The 15,000-nt window shown below is 47.3% G+C and overlaps 1 protein-coding gene across 1 annotated transcript in view; it reads left to right on the forward strand.

The window, feature by feature from the left end:
- slit1a (slit homolog 1a (Drosophila)) overlaps nt 1–15,000 on the forward strand; it is a 148,405-nt gene that overhangs the window by 4,790 nt on the left and 128,615 nt on the right. The window contains 1 exon segment of the mRNA XM_066650016.1: nt 12,386–12,457. Within this exon segment, the coding sequence (XP_066506113.1) occupies nt 12,386–12,457 (72 nt within the window).

Here is a 15,000-nt window from a genome sequence, read left to right on the forward strand (position 1 = left end):
CTGATTCGGGATTCTCTTTGTAGTGCGATGGCTGAACTCGGGGCATGGGACGGCTCACGCTGTGCATTCGCTCGAGTATTCCACACCTCGGCCAAACGTCCTCGCTTGCTTTCTGCCGATTGTTTATTGATTCGTGGTTCTCCGGGGCTTTAGGGGCAGAGCGGGGCAGAGCGGGGAGAAGCTGTTTAAGGTGAGACTGGAGATAGAGGGCGAGTGCAGGGTGGAAATACGATTCAGAAAAGAGTCCAGAAACTGTAATATCTGAGGATACTGTGTTCAGTGTCATGCGTTTGAGGAAGTCATGCCTCCTCCAGATGACGGCAGATGGATGACAGGGCAGTTGAGGGATAAACAAGTGAAAGTAGCTCCACATCTGGGTCCTCACTGGAACACAAACCAACACTTTCACGAATGTAGTGTTTAAGGTGCGTTATCTGTGTCTGTGGTTTTTGCAGCTTGTGTAAAATATAATGAGATTAAAGTGGTATTTCTGTAATGACTTTAAAGCCATAGCTAGAGCTGTGCCGTATCGCATCGCTCTCAATCGTATTGTCATTTTTAAAACAATAAAAAAGTCAGTATTACAACTGTGATATTCCGACTTGTTTACGTTAATGACGTCGAGCAGTTGGTCGTAACTCGCCCTACACTCTTTACACGAGGCGTTTAGACACAGCGAAGTACAGTGGAGAGGCGCTCTGAGGAATCTGCTCCAAATTCTCACCCGTTCCATATGCTCCCCAAATTCCTCACCCGGAGGAAACCCACGCAGACACAGAGAGAACACACCACACTCCTCACAGACAGTCACCCGGAGGAAACCCATGCAGAAACAGAGAGAACACACCACACTACTCACAGACAGTCACCCGGAGGAAACCCACGCAGACACAGGGAGAACACACCAAACTCCTCACAGACAGTCACCCGGAGGAAACCCACGCAGACACGGGGACAACACACCACACTCCTCACAGACAGTCACCCGGAGGAAACCCACGCAGACACGGGGACAACACACCACACTCCTCACAGACAGTCACCCGGAGGAAACCCACGCAGACACGGGGAGAACACACCACACTCCTCACAGGCAGTCACCCGGAGGAAACCCACGCAGACACAGGGAGAACACACCACACTCCTCACAGACAGTCACACGGAGGAAACCCATGCAGACACAGAGAGAACACACCACACTCCTCACAGACAGTCACCCGGAGGAAACCCACGCAGACACAGGGAGAACACACCACACTCCTCACACACAGTCACCCAGAGGAAACCCACGCAGACACAGGGAGAACACACCACACTCCTCACAGACACCGTGCCGCCCTAAACACCTTTCAGCTTTATCATGTGACTCCTGTAGACACACCCACAATTTGACTAGGCACTCCAGGCCTGAGAGCGACCTCTTAAGTGAATATAATGAATATTAATATCAAATTTAGTTGTGTTTGTTTTGACATGAATATCGTTATCGCCACTACCCTGGAATATCACGATATTATTTTAGGGCCGTATCGCCCAGTCTTAGCCGTAGCCTGTTTCCACATGGATTTACATAATTGATATTCTGTCCTTGGCTCTCGTGCTGAAGGACCTGATTCTGCTCCTTTTCTATAAGGGCTTCTCTGTGACTACAGAATTAAGACTTTGTTCTGAAAGTGCTTTAATAGCGCTCCGTGTTCTTTATCGGTTTTACTCCGAAATTAGTTTTAACCACAGCTTTCAAATCTTTTGGGCAGAAGTTTCTAGAGGAAACGGAGAGGTTTGTGTTTGTGTAAGCGTCTGTTTTCCTGAGCGAGGGGTTTCCAGCGTTCCTCGCTCCCTCGTGTGGAAATGCCAGTGTTGGATACAGAAGGCAGCGGAGGCTTGCTGCCAAAAGATGCCCTTCAGGAGCAGACTACGGATGCAGGAGGAAATCCATAAAGGAGCGAGGGGTTGGAAGTTTGGTGCCAGGCCGTGCCTCGGGCGCTTCTGGCACACTGGATCTGTGCCGGAATAACTGACAGCGCTCTGCTCCCCAGATCCATAATTTAACTGTGGACAGGACGGGAGAATCCGGAGAGAGGGAGGCCGGGAGATTTTTCCTGACAGGGACCTTGGCACGGGCACTGGATGCTAATGAGGTACAAAGGGATTAACACACTTTTGGACGAAGGACAAAACCGAGTCCTGAAGCAATGAATAAATAAACCAGATTAAAGGAGGCAGCGCTCGCTTCTGTCCGTGAGAGAGACTCCCTCCCTTATTCCTCACAGATGTTAAAACGGCAGGAACGAGGAACATTCGGGGAATGTTGATGCTGATAAAGACGGTGCTAAATTATAGCTTGTGAGGAGCAGCTGAGTTCCCTCTCCACGCCTCTCCCAGCGTTCTCAGAGTCTCAGAGTCTCCGCTCAGTCCGAGCCCAGGAGCGGAGCGCCGCGGCAGATTTAACTCGTCCAGACCCTGACGCTCCTCTTTATTTGGCCGTTGGTGAAAGTTTCCCATGTGTTATCTTCATCTTCCCCTTACACCGCTTTATTAGGTGTGTGACTGAGCTCTAAAGCATTTCTGTGTGGCGTAGAATTAGAAGAAAATAATGTAATCATTTACAGTAACAGTGTGTCGTATTAAAAACCACATTCTCATTTTATTCAACAAATACTTAACCTATAAACACAGTGTCACTGCGCTCCGTTCCCGACTCTGACACTGCCTCCATCTATAACTGGTCTAAACCCACACTCACACGGACTTTTGGACACAGTATTGTCCCCAAGAACAGAACAAACCCATCACAGTCTTCTGCAGCTTTTTCCTGATGGAGGTATCTGGACACCAGTGAACGTTCAGTGCCATGATCTAGAGTCACAGAGCGTTCAGAACTAAAGTCCAGGGGTAGTAGGTGATGCACAGGAAAACCCAAAGTACACAGGTGTTCCTTTGTTTCACAGCAGTGTTTATTATAAAACAGCAGCTGAAACCGTCTCCATCACACGTGGGGGTAGTAGCCCTGTACACCATAGTGTCATCACTGCGACTCCAGTCTGATGCCCAGCCGTATGAGCATTTCCCTCTACTTACTGCAGGGATGTGTTCTGCCTTAAGGCCATGGAACGTGATACAGGTGACGAGACCGAGATGCCCCTGTGTCACAGTTTAATGGTTTAAACACAGACCTTGTATCTTGTTCCTGAAAGTCACAGGCGAAGTGGCTTTCCCTCGATGTCAGAGTGGTGGATTATTCCTCGTGAGCGAGGCGTACGGCGCCCCCCACACGACAGAAGACAAGTCAACAAAAGGCTGAGTGAAGCAGGCAGCCTTACACCAGGGATCACAGGGACGGCGTGCAGAGGGAACTGAGGGAAGGGGATGAGATGGCGCCGTGTGTCAGTGCCATATGGAAGCGACTGTGCCGGCACGAGAGAGAGAGGCAGCACTCCGCACGTTTAGTGCGGCATCAACACTAATCAAAGGCATCCGAAGGCGTCCTTGCATCTGCCAGGAAGGAACTTGTCTCCTTCTGCGTTTACGAAGGCCACGATGCCCCAGTTCCTGTCACAGCCACAGAATCACGTCAGGAGATGAAAGGATACCCACGAGTGCTCGGGGACGGAGGCACAGCAGATGATCCCCGGGGCACAGGCGTAAACCCGGGGCCTGTGTGCTCTCGCTCCGCGTCCCCAGGGTGAGACGTTCCCTGACAGATCGAGTATCAGCTGCAGAGGTTCAGTTGTTTCAGGATAAAATAGACGTCTCCATCTTTAACTCGTCCACAGATGCTAACTTCACCTCCTAAACAGGGCTCAGTTCTTCACTCCTCCTGTGTGTGCTGAAATAACTCGCCGTGTGTGTGTGCGCTGATGGTTTGCACAGATGTGGAGCGTGGGGCACCCGCATATTTCTACAGTAAAAGCTAAATTCAATTACGACAATTAGATTAAACGAACGCACATTGCAATTAATCACAACCACATGAATGACACTAATGGCCTTTTGTTGAGGGAATGGGGGGTTGAGGCAGTGTTATTTCTGAATGAGCGCTTGAATATTTTTCTTAGTGGTACGTTTAGAGCTGATGAACTCTCCCTCGTCTCCACAGTGGAACACAGTTCTGTTTCTTAATGAAGCGTCTGTGACCTCCTTTGGTCCAAACCCCACGAGCCCCACAGCAGTGTTCTCCCCCTGTGTAAACAGCCCTGTTCAGAACGCCCGCTTTCAGCACCTGTTCCTTTAAATGATAATGAGCCGCTCGCTGTTCACCCCGACCCCGAGCGCACAGCAGTGAGGAGCGAGGAGCAGAAGCTCTGGTTTTTAGCCGTTTTCACTCTGTTCTCTTTCTTCTCAGTTTTTACTGTGCTCTTATTTCTCCACGCTCGTTGTGTCTGTTTTGCTGAGTTTAACCTCTTCTTTGCGCTCTCACATAAACATGGGTCCAGCGCTGTGATTGGACAGACTCAGACGAGGGGGCGTGGCCAATTCTAAAGTCTCTGCACTTGACGTCAGAAGCGGAGCAGAATCAGAGCGACCCGTTTTATCCTGTGTTTTCTGACTCAAGACCGACTGGAGTCTTGTTTCACAGTGTGTGGGTTGGTGGAGGGATTTTTCAGAATGTCTAACTTTGTAAGCAGTAGTTTATTTTGAACAATGATATCATGAAAGTTGGAAATTGATTTATAAATGCACTCAAATGCTCATCTTTTTTCATCTTTTTATAAATTTGATTGTGTGATGAGGCCTGGGGTTTGTGTCTCATTCCACCCTGAGAATGTCAGGTCAATTTCACATGTGGCTGACCACAGTCCCTATGACCTTGTTATGAGCAGATCAGGAGTTTACAGCAGAGCAGTCAGGAAGTACTGGAGCTGGTCTGATGTCTAGACGTCTCTGACAACAGTCTCCTTTCTCCCCCTCCGCCGTCTGGCTACAGATTGAATTTACACCCCGCTCTCTCCCTGAATAATCAGAGCAAGCCGTTCGCAGGTCAGTGCTGACACGAGTGATTACCTTACAACACCTTCTCCCAGCTCGTCCTCAGGGACCGACGAGGAGGCAGTGGGTGTAAGGCCCAGTGAGCATCAGCTCCAGTTCCTACTCTCCCCACGTACTCCCCCCGAAGGCTTGTGAAAATTTAAATTCCCTGATGGTGACTGTCTTCATTTCCCAGATTTCTGTGGCTTTTTCACAGCCTCTATTTTTTTTTGTTTATTATTCTGGACTCCTCCTGAGCTCTTTGAATAAGTGCAAATATTAAAATGTATTTTTGACTTTGCTCCATCAAGGAACAGTGAGGGAACAGTCCTTCACAGTGAACTGTAGCTCCACAGCGCTCTGCCTCCAACAGAAAGGTATTGTAAAACCAATCCACCCAGCAATTAAAATCATTTTGCCTCTCTATTTTTACATTCTAATTGTGCAACAGACGTGACTGAACGGATTAAAGCTCTGAACCCGGCTGTGAACACAAAGCAGAAGTTTGGAAATGCGTGTGCGAACCCAAAAGACACACAATCTCTGCGAGATCGTCAAAGCCCCTGTCCAAATATATTTCTTGGAGGTTATTTTAGTCCTGCTGGTCTGGTTTGACTCTCCGTAACTAGACGCGTAGCTGTGTGTGCTCAAAGGCACTTACTGGTCTGCTATGTAGGTCAGCGCCTCTCCGTCATTGAGCTTCAGGTCTCTACGGTCTGCTCTGGTGCACTGGGCCTCCTCTGCCCTAAAGAGACAGGGCCAGATTAGACATTTTTCATCAAATGGACTCTGAGCCTTGTTTCTCTCCAGTGAAACAGCTCCTCTGGTTTGCAACATTTTTGATGGGAACCAAGTCTGGATTCAGCTCCAGAGCCAGAGATAAAGGGATAGAGTCAGGACAGAGTCATGGTTAATCCACTGTTTACAGCGCGGTCAGATCACAGTGAGATATGAGGCACATGTGGAAATGATGCAGAGCTCTGAGTCGTGTGCTGAGCTCCAGAACAGAGAGAGAACAGTAGCCAGTGCTGTTTGAATCTTACTGAGTCCCTGAAAACAAACATGGCCCTCCTCCCTTGTTTTACTTCATTATGTTTATTTTTATAAAAAAAAATTATCTGAGGCTCTGGGCTCTTTCTGGAGCTTCTTTATCTTGATTTACCCACTTACCACATGGTTCCAGCTGAGAATCAATTTTCCTGATTTGGGAAACAGTTTCAGATTAGTTTCACAAACGGGAAACCAACCAGTTCCTCACGGATGGAAAAGAACTAAGAGTGTGTTGTGGAAATGACCACGGCTGAAGGATTGGAGAAGGGTGCCGCCCGGCTCCATGTTTGGGCCACTTTAAAATTAGAATCTGAGAAGCTTTGTTGTTGTTTTGATTTGGATAATGTGACTTTAATGATGATTATTAAAGTGTCAGGGAGCTGCAGTGTTGTTTATTACTATAACAGTCCCTTTCTGTCTGTATTTGCTCCATTAGTGGATGCTACACTTCTACACCGCCCTCTCGTCTTTAGAGGGTCCAGATGCTCTCTGCCTGGCTCAGGATCCCATGGCTGGCACCTCCATCTGTCATGGGAACTGTGCGAGTGAGAAAACAAGCAGACTGTTGCATTAATTTATCAGCGCTAGTGAATAAAGGGAAAGAGCAAGAATAAGAGCAACTCGCAGGGAGTTGTTTTTGGTCAGAATTGTTGCTTTCGGATCCAAACCTAGACCCGGCACTGATTCTTAGCCTGAGACTAAATCAACAAGCTCTGTCAGCGTAATGCGTATCCGAGCTCTCAGCATATGGCCGCGGGGAGCACTGAAGCAGAGCCGGACGTTGGAATTCTTCACGCCAGAGAGGTCCATGCGACTCCTGGGTCCGTACGCCAAACTTAACGTCTTCTTTGGAGGCTGGAGGCTGTCCGCTCGAGTGTGACGTAACGCTCAGCATGCCTGCCTTCCGAGGCCAGTGGGCAGCAGCTTGTTGGCCCAGCGAGGTGCGCCATCCACAGTCGTGCTAACCCCAGGTCTTCCTTTGTTTTCTCTGCTCCTGCTGCCCAAACCTTTCCCAAACCGTTCCCAAACCTTTCCCAAACTGTTCCCAACAAATGGCTCTGGAATCGGGTGCTTATTTTCTTTGGAGGGATCCCAAGCCAAACTCGCTGAGCTGCCGTCCCCAGTTTGTAGCGTGTGTGTAGGGTTTGTGAGTGTGTTATGTGCAGAGCTGGCAGGGGGGTGGTGTGTGAGTGTGTGTTTCATGTTATATTGCTCGATTGAGAACAGGTCTCCCCGTCATGGCGGGATTTCCAACAGATGGCAGAAATAAACATAATGAGTTTTGCACTGGGCTCTTCTGTAGAACCTTTGAATTATTGAGAAATTGGGGCTCTTGGGTGAACATGAAACATCTCGTCCCTGGCTCTCTGTCACCGTGCGGCGGGACGTCAGGAAATGGGCAGTGGCACTCTCTTGGCTCTGGGCTCCACTGTAGTTCTTCCAGTTTAGAGCAGAGCTTTGGTAGAAATCGGAGGTGAACCCGGACTGTTCGAGCCGGACCCTGAGTTCTGTCCGTGTGAGACTTCAGATGTGTGTCTGTTTCTGTGGGAACTCCTTGGCACTGTGAACACGGATTTGATTTATTTATTTCAGTTTTCCAGAGTGAACACAAACAACAGTGAAGACACTTATCATCGCTGTCTAAAGAGAAACATGCACCTCCAGGGTTAGGGTTCTACAGGAGACAGGAAAACCCTTAACTTTCAGTGGAAGACCGTGTAAAAAGATTCAATTCAGAGTCATGTGAAGGACAGCGGTTCTGATTAAACGATGATCCACTGAATAAGTGCAGGCTGAAGCATTAGCGAATGCCTAAATAAACAGTTCTTACATTTGAAGCCTGTGATGAACATTAACGTATAGTTCACTCTGTGCCGCAGTTCTACAGTGACTCCTTCGATAAAACTGACCCCTGCTCAGAGTTACAGGGATGTCTTCCCCACAAGATCAAAGCATCAGCGCTTGGTTTTCTGAAGCATCCTAATGATGTTGGTAGATAATCCACCATTTGAAAGAGTGACTGTGAGCTTAGATCTCTGTTCTTTATGAACCTCAAACCGGTCTCACTTACCATTGCAAACTATTTTTCCAAACCTTTGTTATGGTCAGTTCTGCCTCTGCAGCGCCCCCATCTGGTTCAGCTCTGCTGTAGGCACAAGTGATGTGGTTATGTACCAAAATACGATGACAAATTATAGTATGCTAATGAGCGAGGCAGTGATCCCCGCCCCCTTCAGAGGCTCTCGTTGGCCTGGAGCTGGAGTTTAGGGTTCGGTGCTCGATTTAAGACCTCTGTGGACCTCGTACGTCCAGCCCGAAGTTCTTCCTCCTCCTTCTCATCCTGCTGCACCCCTCCTCATGACCCCACCCCCAGAACATTGTTTAAATTCATCTTGAAGTGGAATTAGCTGCAGTTTGTGGGTGTAGTTACTGTTCAGGGCTTTCATTTCAGCTCCTAAAGACCTACTCAGTAATGGAGCGAGCTGTAATTGATCTGCAGAGATACCAAGTATTAAAAAAAAAAAAAAGATTTGGAGACTGTATTTTGGTTTTCTAAGCTGGTTTAATCACTTTGTTTTTAACACAAACTTGTTTCCAACGATCTGCAGTAGATACATACAACGAGCAGAGAGTTGTATTTTTGACTTCTCTGAAATCTTTGGGCCTTGGGGTCTCCCACTGGGTTAGACCTCCGGAACAATTTGGAGCTCATACTCTGCTGTGTTTGCAGTGGCCCAGCAATGGCACTGAACCGGAGAGTTTCCTCAAAGGAGGAAGTCCATTTTCTCTCTCACATTCCCAGCCTTTAACCCCCCTCCTGTGGTTGAGTGATGGGACAGAGCTGGACATCTGTAGAGTCATGCTAGAGAAAATGGGTTCTGTGTTTTATTCAGAGATTTCACTCCAGCACGGTCGGTTAAAGGCAGTGTACACGATTCTGGAGAACTACTGTTCTCACAGCAAAACAAACCCCCCTCCTGTTTGTGTTCATTCAAAAGCGCTGTGTCTTTTAAGGTGGATAGGTGTGTGAGTAAGAAGCGACTGTATCTTTTAATGTGGAGCGGTGTGTGTGAGTAAGAAGCGACTGTATCTTTTAATGTGGAGTGGTGTGTGTGAGTAGGAAGCGACTGTATCTTTTAAGGTGGAGTGGTGTGTGTGAGTAGATGCGACTGTATCTTTTAAGGTGGATCGGTGTGTGTGAGTAAGAAGCGACTGTATCTTTTAATGTGGAGCGGTGTGTGTGAGTAGGAAGCGACTGTATCTTTTAAGGTGGAGCGGTGTGTGTGTGTAAGAAGCGAATGTATCTTTTAATGTGGAGTGGTGTGTGTGAGTAGGAAGCGACTGTATCTTTTAAGGTGGAGAGGTGTGTGTGAGTAAGAAGCGACTGTATCTTTTAAGGTGGAGCGGTGTGTGTGAGTAGGAAGCGACTGTATCTTTTAAGGTGGAGAGGTGTGTGTGAGTAAGAAGCGACTGTATCTTTTAAGGTGGAGCGGTGTGTGTGAGTAAGAAGCGACGGTATCTTGTTGGTGTCTGTAGTGTAAATTGTAAATAAAGTGTAAATTGTCTGTGTTTATTCGCTGTTTGAATTCCCACAGAAACTCATGTGTAACTCGAGCTGTTTAGTTTTGTAGCACTTTCGCTCTGTGTTTACTTTCATGCAGTTAGCACTCTCCTGAATTTAGTCAGTTCCACCTTAAGTAATGTAACTGTAACAGCAAAAATAAGTCAGTGTTACCCCCCTATGGAGCAGGAATAGAGCAACATCCTCATCTCGGTTGGTGCTTTTCAGCGTTTGGAGTCTCTCCGTTGTCTAAAAACCTCCAGATGGCGTTTCTCTGCCGTGAGCAGAGAGAGAGAGAGAGAGAGAGAGACCTGACCTAGTTCAGAGAGAGACATTAAATTTGTTTCCCATTTACGGAGCCAGTGCTATGTACAAACACTGGAGCATTCTCTGAATTTTAATTAAAGTGTTTTTAAGATTAAAATCATGGCCATTGCCTTTATGGCAGTGCTTCTATCAGAGCTGATGCTGTCTAACGATGCGGTGTGAAGACATCTACCACCAGATGGATGGTAATAGTAATGGAAATAGCTACAGAGTACGATACATTCTTTGTGGAGCCACAAAAACAATACTTTAAAGAGGCATTAGCTGGTGGTTGTTAATAGCTGTGTCCGTTTGTAAAGAGAGCGGTCGCTGTGATGGAGGAAACAGCTGTGAGCTCCTTGCTCTGGGGTCTGTCGAAGGTTTTTCAGAGGCACTGTCATAAACACAGGGACTACCAGGTCTTTAAGGTCTTGGCTAGAACTGTTCACTTCTAATTGAATTAAACCTCAGTTTTAGAGGGATTTGGAGAGCCTTGGACACATTTACGTGTAATTAAGGGCGATTAGTTGTGTTTGTTAATCGTCTGTTCTCTCGGACAGGACCCTCCGCCCCTCGGGTTCCAAAAGGGGGGGGGGGGGCATCCAGTAGATGTGTCCTTGAGAAAGCCATGAGAACGGCTGGATTCTGTGCCCAGCAATAAACAGCACATGTGTATATCAGGCCGTGGCTAATGAATCCCACTCCATTATTTATTTCCCTCTGTCCAAGCACCTGTGTATACAGACCATCTGTCTGGAATGACCTCTCTCTCTTTCCCTCACTGTCCCAGGAGTGGTCATTAGAACTGCACCAGGAGAAGTCAACTTTGGGCCCGCAGACCAAGAAGGCCTTGTGAGCGCAAGCTTGCGTGTCTGTGTATGTGATTGGAGGCTTGTGAGAATGTGCTTTGCCTATTTGTAGCGGCCTTGCTGCTAAAGGACTTAACCAGAGCCTCAGATCTGCCCCTGGCCAGGCGTAGCGTCTTTCTGATTACTGAGAGCACAGTAGGTACCACTGGAATAGCTTTGTCTGGTGCAGACACGTGTTGGATTCACATTACGGTGCGGTGGGAACTCAATGTTCATTCGTTAATGAGACTCTGTGACTGTCTCTGGAAGCTTCTTTCTTAACCTTTTCAGGAATCTGGGTTCTACCTGATGGACACAGTGTGCCTCACTGCTTTATTCTTTATGACACTTTTAATAGAGACCAGTGAAAGAGTCATTAATGACACTGTAGTGAAATGTTGCTGAAACCGAGAGAGACTCTGAAGTGTTTTTATCTGAAATGAGGCGATTCACCAGAGTCTTGTTACAGAAACGATACCAGGACGTTAGAGCCGTGATGAATCATCATACTTTTACCTTCCGTACTTCAGTGCATTTGAGGGGAATCCTGTTGTACTTTTACTGCAGTGATATTTTACCTTCCGTACTTTAACTCAGGACCTGACCTGTGTCCCTCTGGTAGCCACTTGGTATTTTACTCGCCTTATTTTTAGAAGTTATGAACAGGAACCTTTAGCGTCAGAACCTACCTCTTTTTTTAAGAAAATAAACCACGCTGTAGGTGACGACGAAAGTGTTTTTGTGGTTGTGACAAAGCCAGAGCGTATAAGTCGTGGTGAGCACATCATGAAGCGAACGACAGTCCTTTGTGTGGAACACAGGACTTGGTTTAGTGAGATTTAAGGAGGATCTACAGGATCAGCTCGAAGCAGAAGTCAGGAATGTCAATAACGGTGTTACTGATCACTGACCTGATCTTGTGCTGATTTCATGTTGATATCAGTCCAGAACAAGCTTTTTGTTTTTACTGTGTACCTCGTCTTCTCTTAAAACATGATAAAACTTGAGGAGGGGGAAAACGAACCCAAATCTGAATGCATTTACCTCCTGCGCTGATCAGAACAGTGCAGTGGTTGTGCCCTCCCTTTGAGAGCCCTGAGACACCTGGTGAATTTGGGCTGATGGGAGTAAAGGGCTGGGGAGAGTTGAGGAAAGTGAGGTAGTGACGGACTGTGTAACAGACCCTGCCTCCAGCGTTCTCCCTCCTGAGGGCTTCTGAAAATCCCCTAAAACGGGGGACCCCTTTGTAATGAGGTCAATATTCTGTAATTTAGAGGCCGCTGTGCTGTCTGTTGTTTTCTCTTGGTCTGTATTAAAACCCTGCCCTGACCTGGTACATCCCTTAGATTTAATTTCACCACAGCAAGGGGGCTCTGGACTAAACCTAGCAAGTCTAACGGAATAAACCTGACCCAGAAGAGTCTGGAGGTAGATGGAGGTCTAAACGTGTTTTAATTAGGTTCTTTTAACGGGTTGAAATAGTCTCTGTGTTATTTGCTGTAGTTCTCCTCATCACAGATCTGGGAATGTTTGATTGTCATGTAACAATATCCAGGTTCCAGCAAACACACTGTGACCATCATGTAATCCCACTTCAGAGGAGGAACATCCCTCCGGAGCAACACTGCATTAATATTTAATGTTTCTCTTACAGGGAACTGAATGGAAATAACTTCACCCGCATCAACAAGAACGACTTCTCTGGACTCAAATACCTCCGTGTTCTGTAAGTGCTCTTTCCTCCTGCTCAACTCTATCATTTCCATTCTCATGGTTTTACAATGATAATATTATGTCTGAAAACACTGGCTCATATCAGTCCTTGTAAATCTGAGAGGATGCAGGGAGTCTTACATGGATCTACACAGAAGTGTAAACCAGCCTTCAGCAGCAGGGTCATGTTTCCCATGTAACAACTTTAGAAAATCAAACATGCTTTTCCACTGCAGGGTCCCTCCTCCACCAGGTGAATCAGGTCCTGGTTCTGGAAACGGGTTCTTGTTTAGCGGCTGTTCTCTCGTGGTTCAGAGCGAGTCGAGTAGGGACTAAACCGTGGCGTGTAAACCTTGCAGAGCGCTGATCGTCCAGAGAGAGTCGTCACTCTACACCACGCAACGCAGACGACCAGCACCAACTCTCCATCTGTAAAATCTCCATCTGCAGCAGAGATCACGTTTGTTTTTATTCGACTCACGACGGCAGCTCGTAAAATTAAGCCGTGGTCTTTTGAAGAGGTTCAAACGCTCCTTGGATCGGTGGCCGACGAAATAATCCAGCAAGAGCTGGACGCTGCAACAAGGAAGGAACAAACTCTACTGATCTGTCTGAACTGATGACGGAGCTGTGTTCAGTCCCAAACAACAACAACACGCCAATACAGCATGAGTAAACACCGCTTAACATTACCGCCGCCGTTGTTGTGGTTTCCAAAGTCTGCTGTTCCTCTTGAGACTGGGTTTAGACACAACACCTGATACATTTTGGGGAGGAGCTGTGGAAGTGGAAAACTAACCAGGAAAAAGGGAGTTGAGCTGGTACCATGCAGTGGAAAAGCTCCATTATAAACACTAAGAATTTAAATCAGATTCACTTTATTGGGCACTCACTTGTGAACACAGAGGAATTGGTTCTCCACATTTAACCCAATTCGTGCAGTGAAACAGACATTTACACACACTAGTGAACAGTAGGTGGCAGTGAGCACATGTTCAGAACACACAGCTGAACACACTAGGCCTAGTATCTGTAAACATGGATTATAATCTAAACCCTTTGTTCCATGGGGATCAGGGGTCTAAACTGGACATTTCTGTCTGGTAATTTACCCAACCCCCCACACCCAACAGTTAATTTTCCCCAAGGACCCCCAGCTCTGCAGCTCCAGGCCGGTTGTTAACATGATTAACATGGGACCGAAAGGTGGGGGTGGGGGAGTCCTCTCACATTTCTGACCCCTGCCATTGCGGCCAGTTCTCTGCGGGGAGGTGGGGAGGTGGGGGGTGAACCCTCGACAGGAAAGGCACTTACAGGAAAAGAGGAACCAACCTTTGAGACTGAACTTTGTGGAAGTGGAAGAGAGCCCTGAAGATGTTCAGAATGGAGGATAATAATGTTCTTCTCTGGAGGTTCAGCTGAGTTTTAATGTGTTTTAGCTTGTTATCGTTATTATGGGTGGGAATCTGTGAGTAATGTTCTCAGAGAAACTATGCCCTCAGCTTTGAAGAACACTGTTGTTTCTTTATTTACTCCTTCGTGCCGTTGTGGCCTGGGACGTGTGGTTTAGGTTTATGTTTCATCTCAGACAAATAAAAAGCACAATGTCCGTGTCTAGTTTTGAGGCAGTGGAGGGGGCAGCGCTGATCCATTAAAACCTGATTTTAATGAACAACCCTTTTGTTTTTCCCTCGAAGTAGGACACGACTCCCAAGGTGTCAGACTCTCGCTCAAACTGCGCCAACAAAGTAGCTTCAGATTAGATCTCTAAGCCACAGGGATTCCCCTCTCCCCAGGGCCCAAAGGTCTCACCCAGACCTGCGTCCACCGAACCCACTCCCACCAACCCAGACCACACCAGCTTCCCCCCAGGCACACACTACCACCACAGTCTCACGGCTCCCCCCACCACTTTTCCTAGCCCACTTTCCTGGCCAGGCTCCCTCGACTGCGACACCCCATTCGCCAAGATTCCACCGGCTTCCTCGCACCACAAAACGGGTCTGTCGGCCCTCAGCGCTGCCCAAGAGAAACCACCCACACTGTGCCCCAGACATCGCTGGCAGCAGACTGTAGTGGGGGTTTAGGTTTTTCCCAGCATGCCACTGTCTGATGGGACAAAGTCTCTGATCTGTGATGGTGCTCCAGGGTTAGACAAGTCCCCACAATGCTATCAGACACCAGAGAGCCAGTCTTTGGTCTCGAGTCTTTACTGAGAGCCCTTATATTTAAACATCTGAGGTTGGGTGGTAGGATGGTAACACATTTTATCAAATCATCTTACTGCCTCCAGGTTCTGAGGTACACAATAAAACCTACATTAAGTGTAGAATTTCACTTTCAAATAAAACAATCCTGTGTCCTAATCACACAGAAGAGCATCAGAACTTGATCATTGAGTTCAGGTGTTTGTGTTCACCTGTGGCAATGAGACTAAATCAATCACGTACCTGGACCTTTCATTCTGCAATTACAAACATTAGAGAATGGTTCTAACGAGTGTGGAACTATTAGGATGTCAACGTTGCAACAAATCCATTTGTGAAATTTCTTCCC

The sequence above is a fragment of the Hoplias malabaricus genome, chromosome 2 (assembly GCF_029633855.1).
Source record: "Hoplias malabaricus isolate fHopMal1 chromosome 2, fHopMal1.hap1, whole genome shotgun sequence".
In the NCBI taxonomy this organism is placed as follows: domain Eukaryota; kingdom Metazoa; phylum Chordata; class Actinopteri; order Characiformes; family Erythrinidae; genus Hoplias; species Hoplias malabaricus.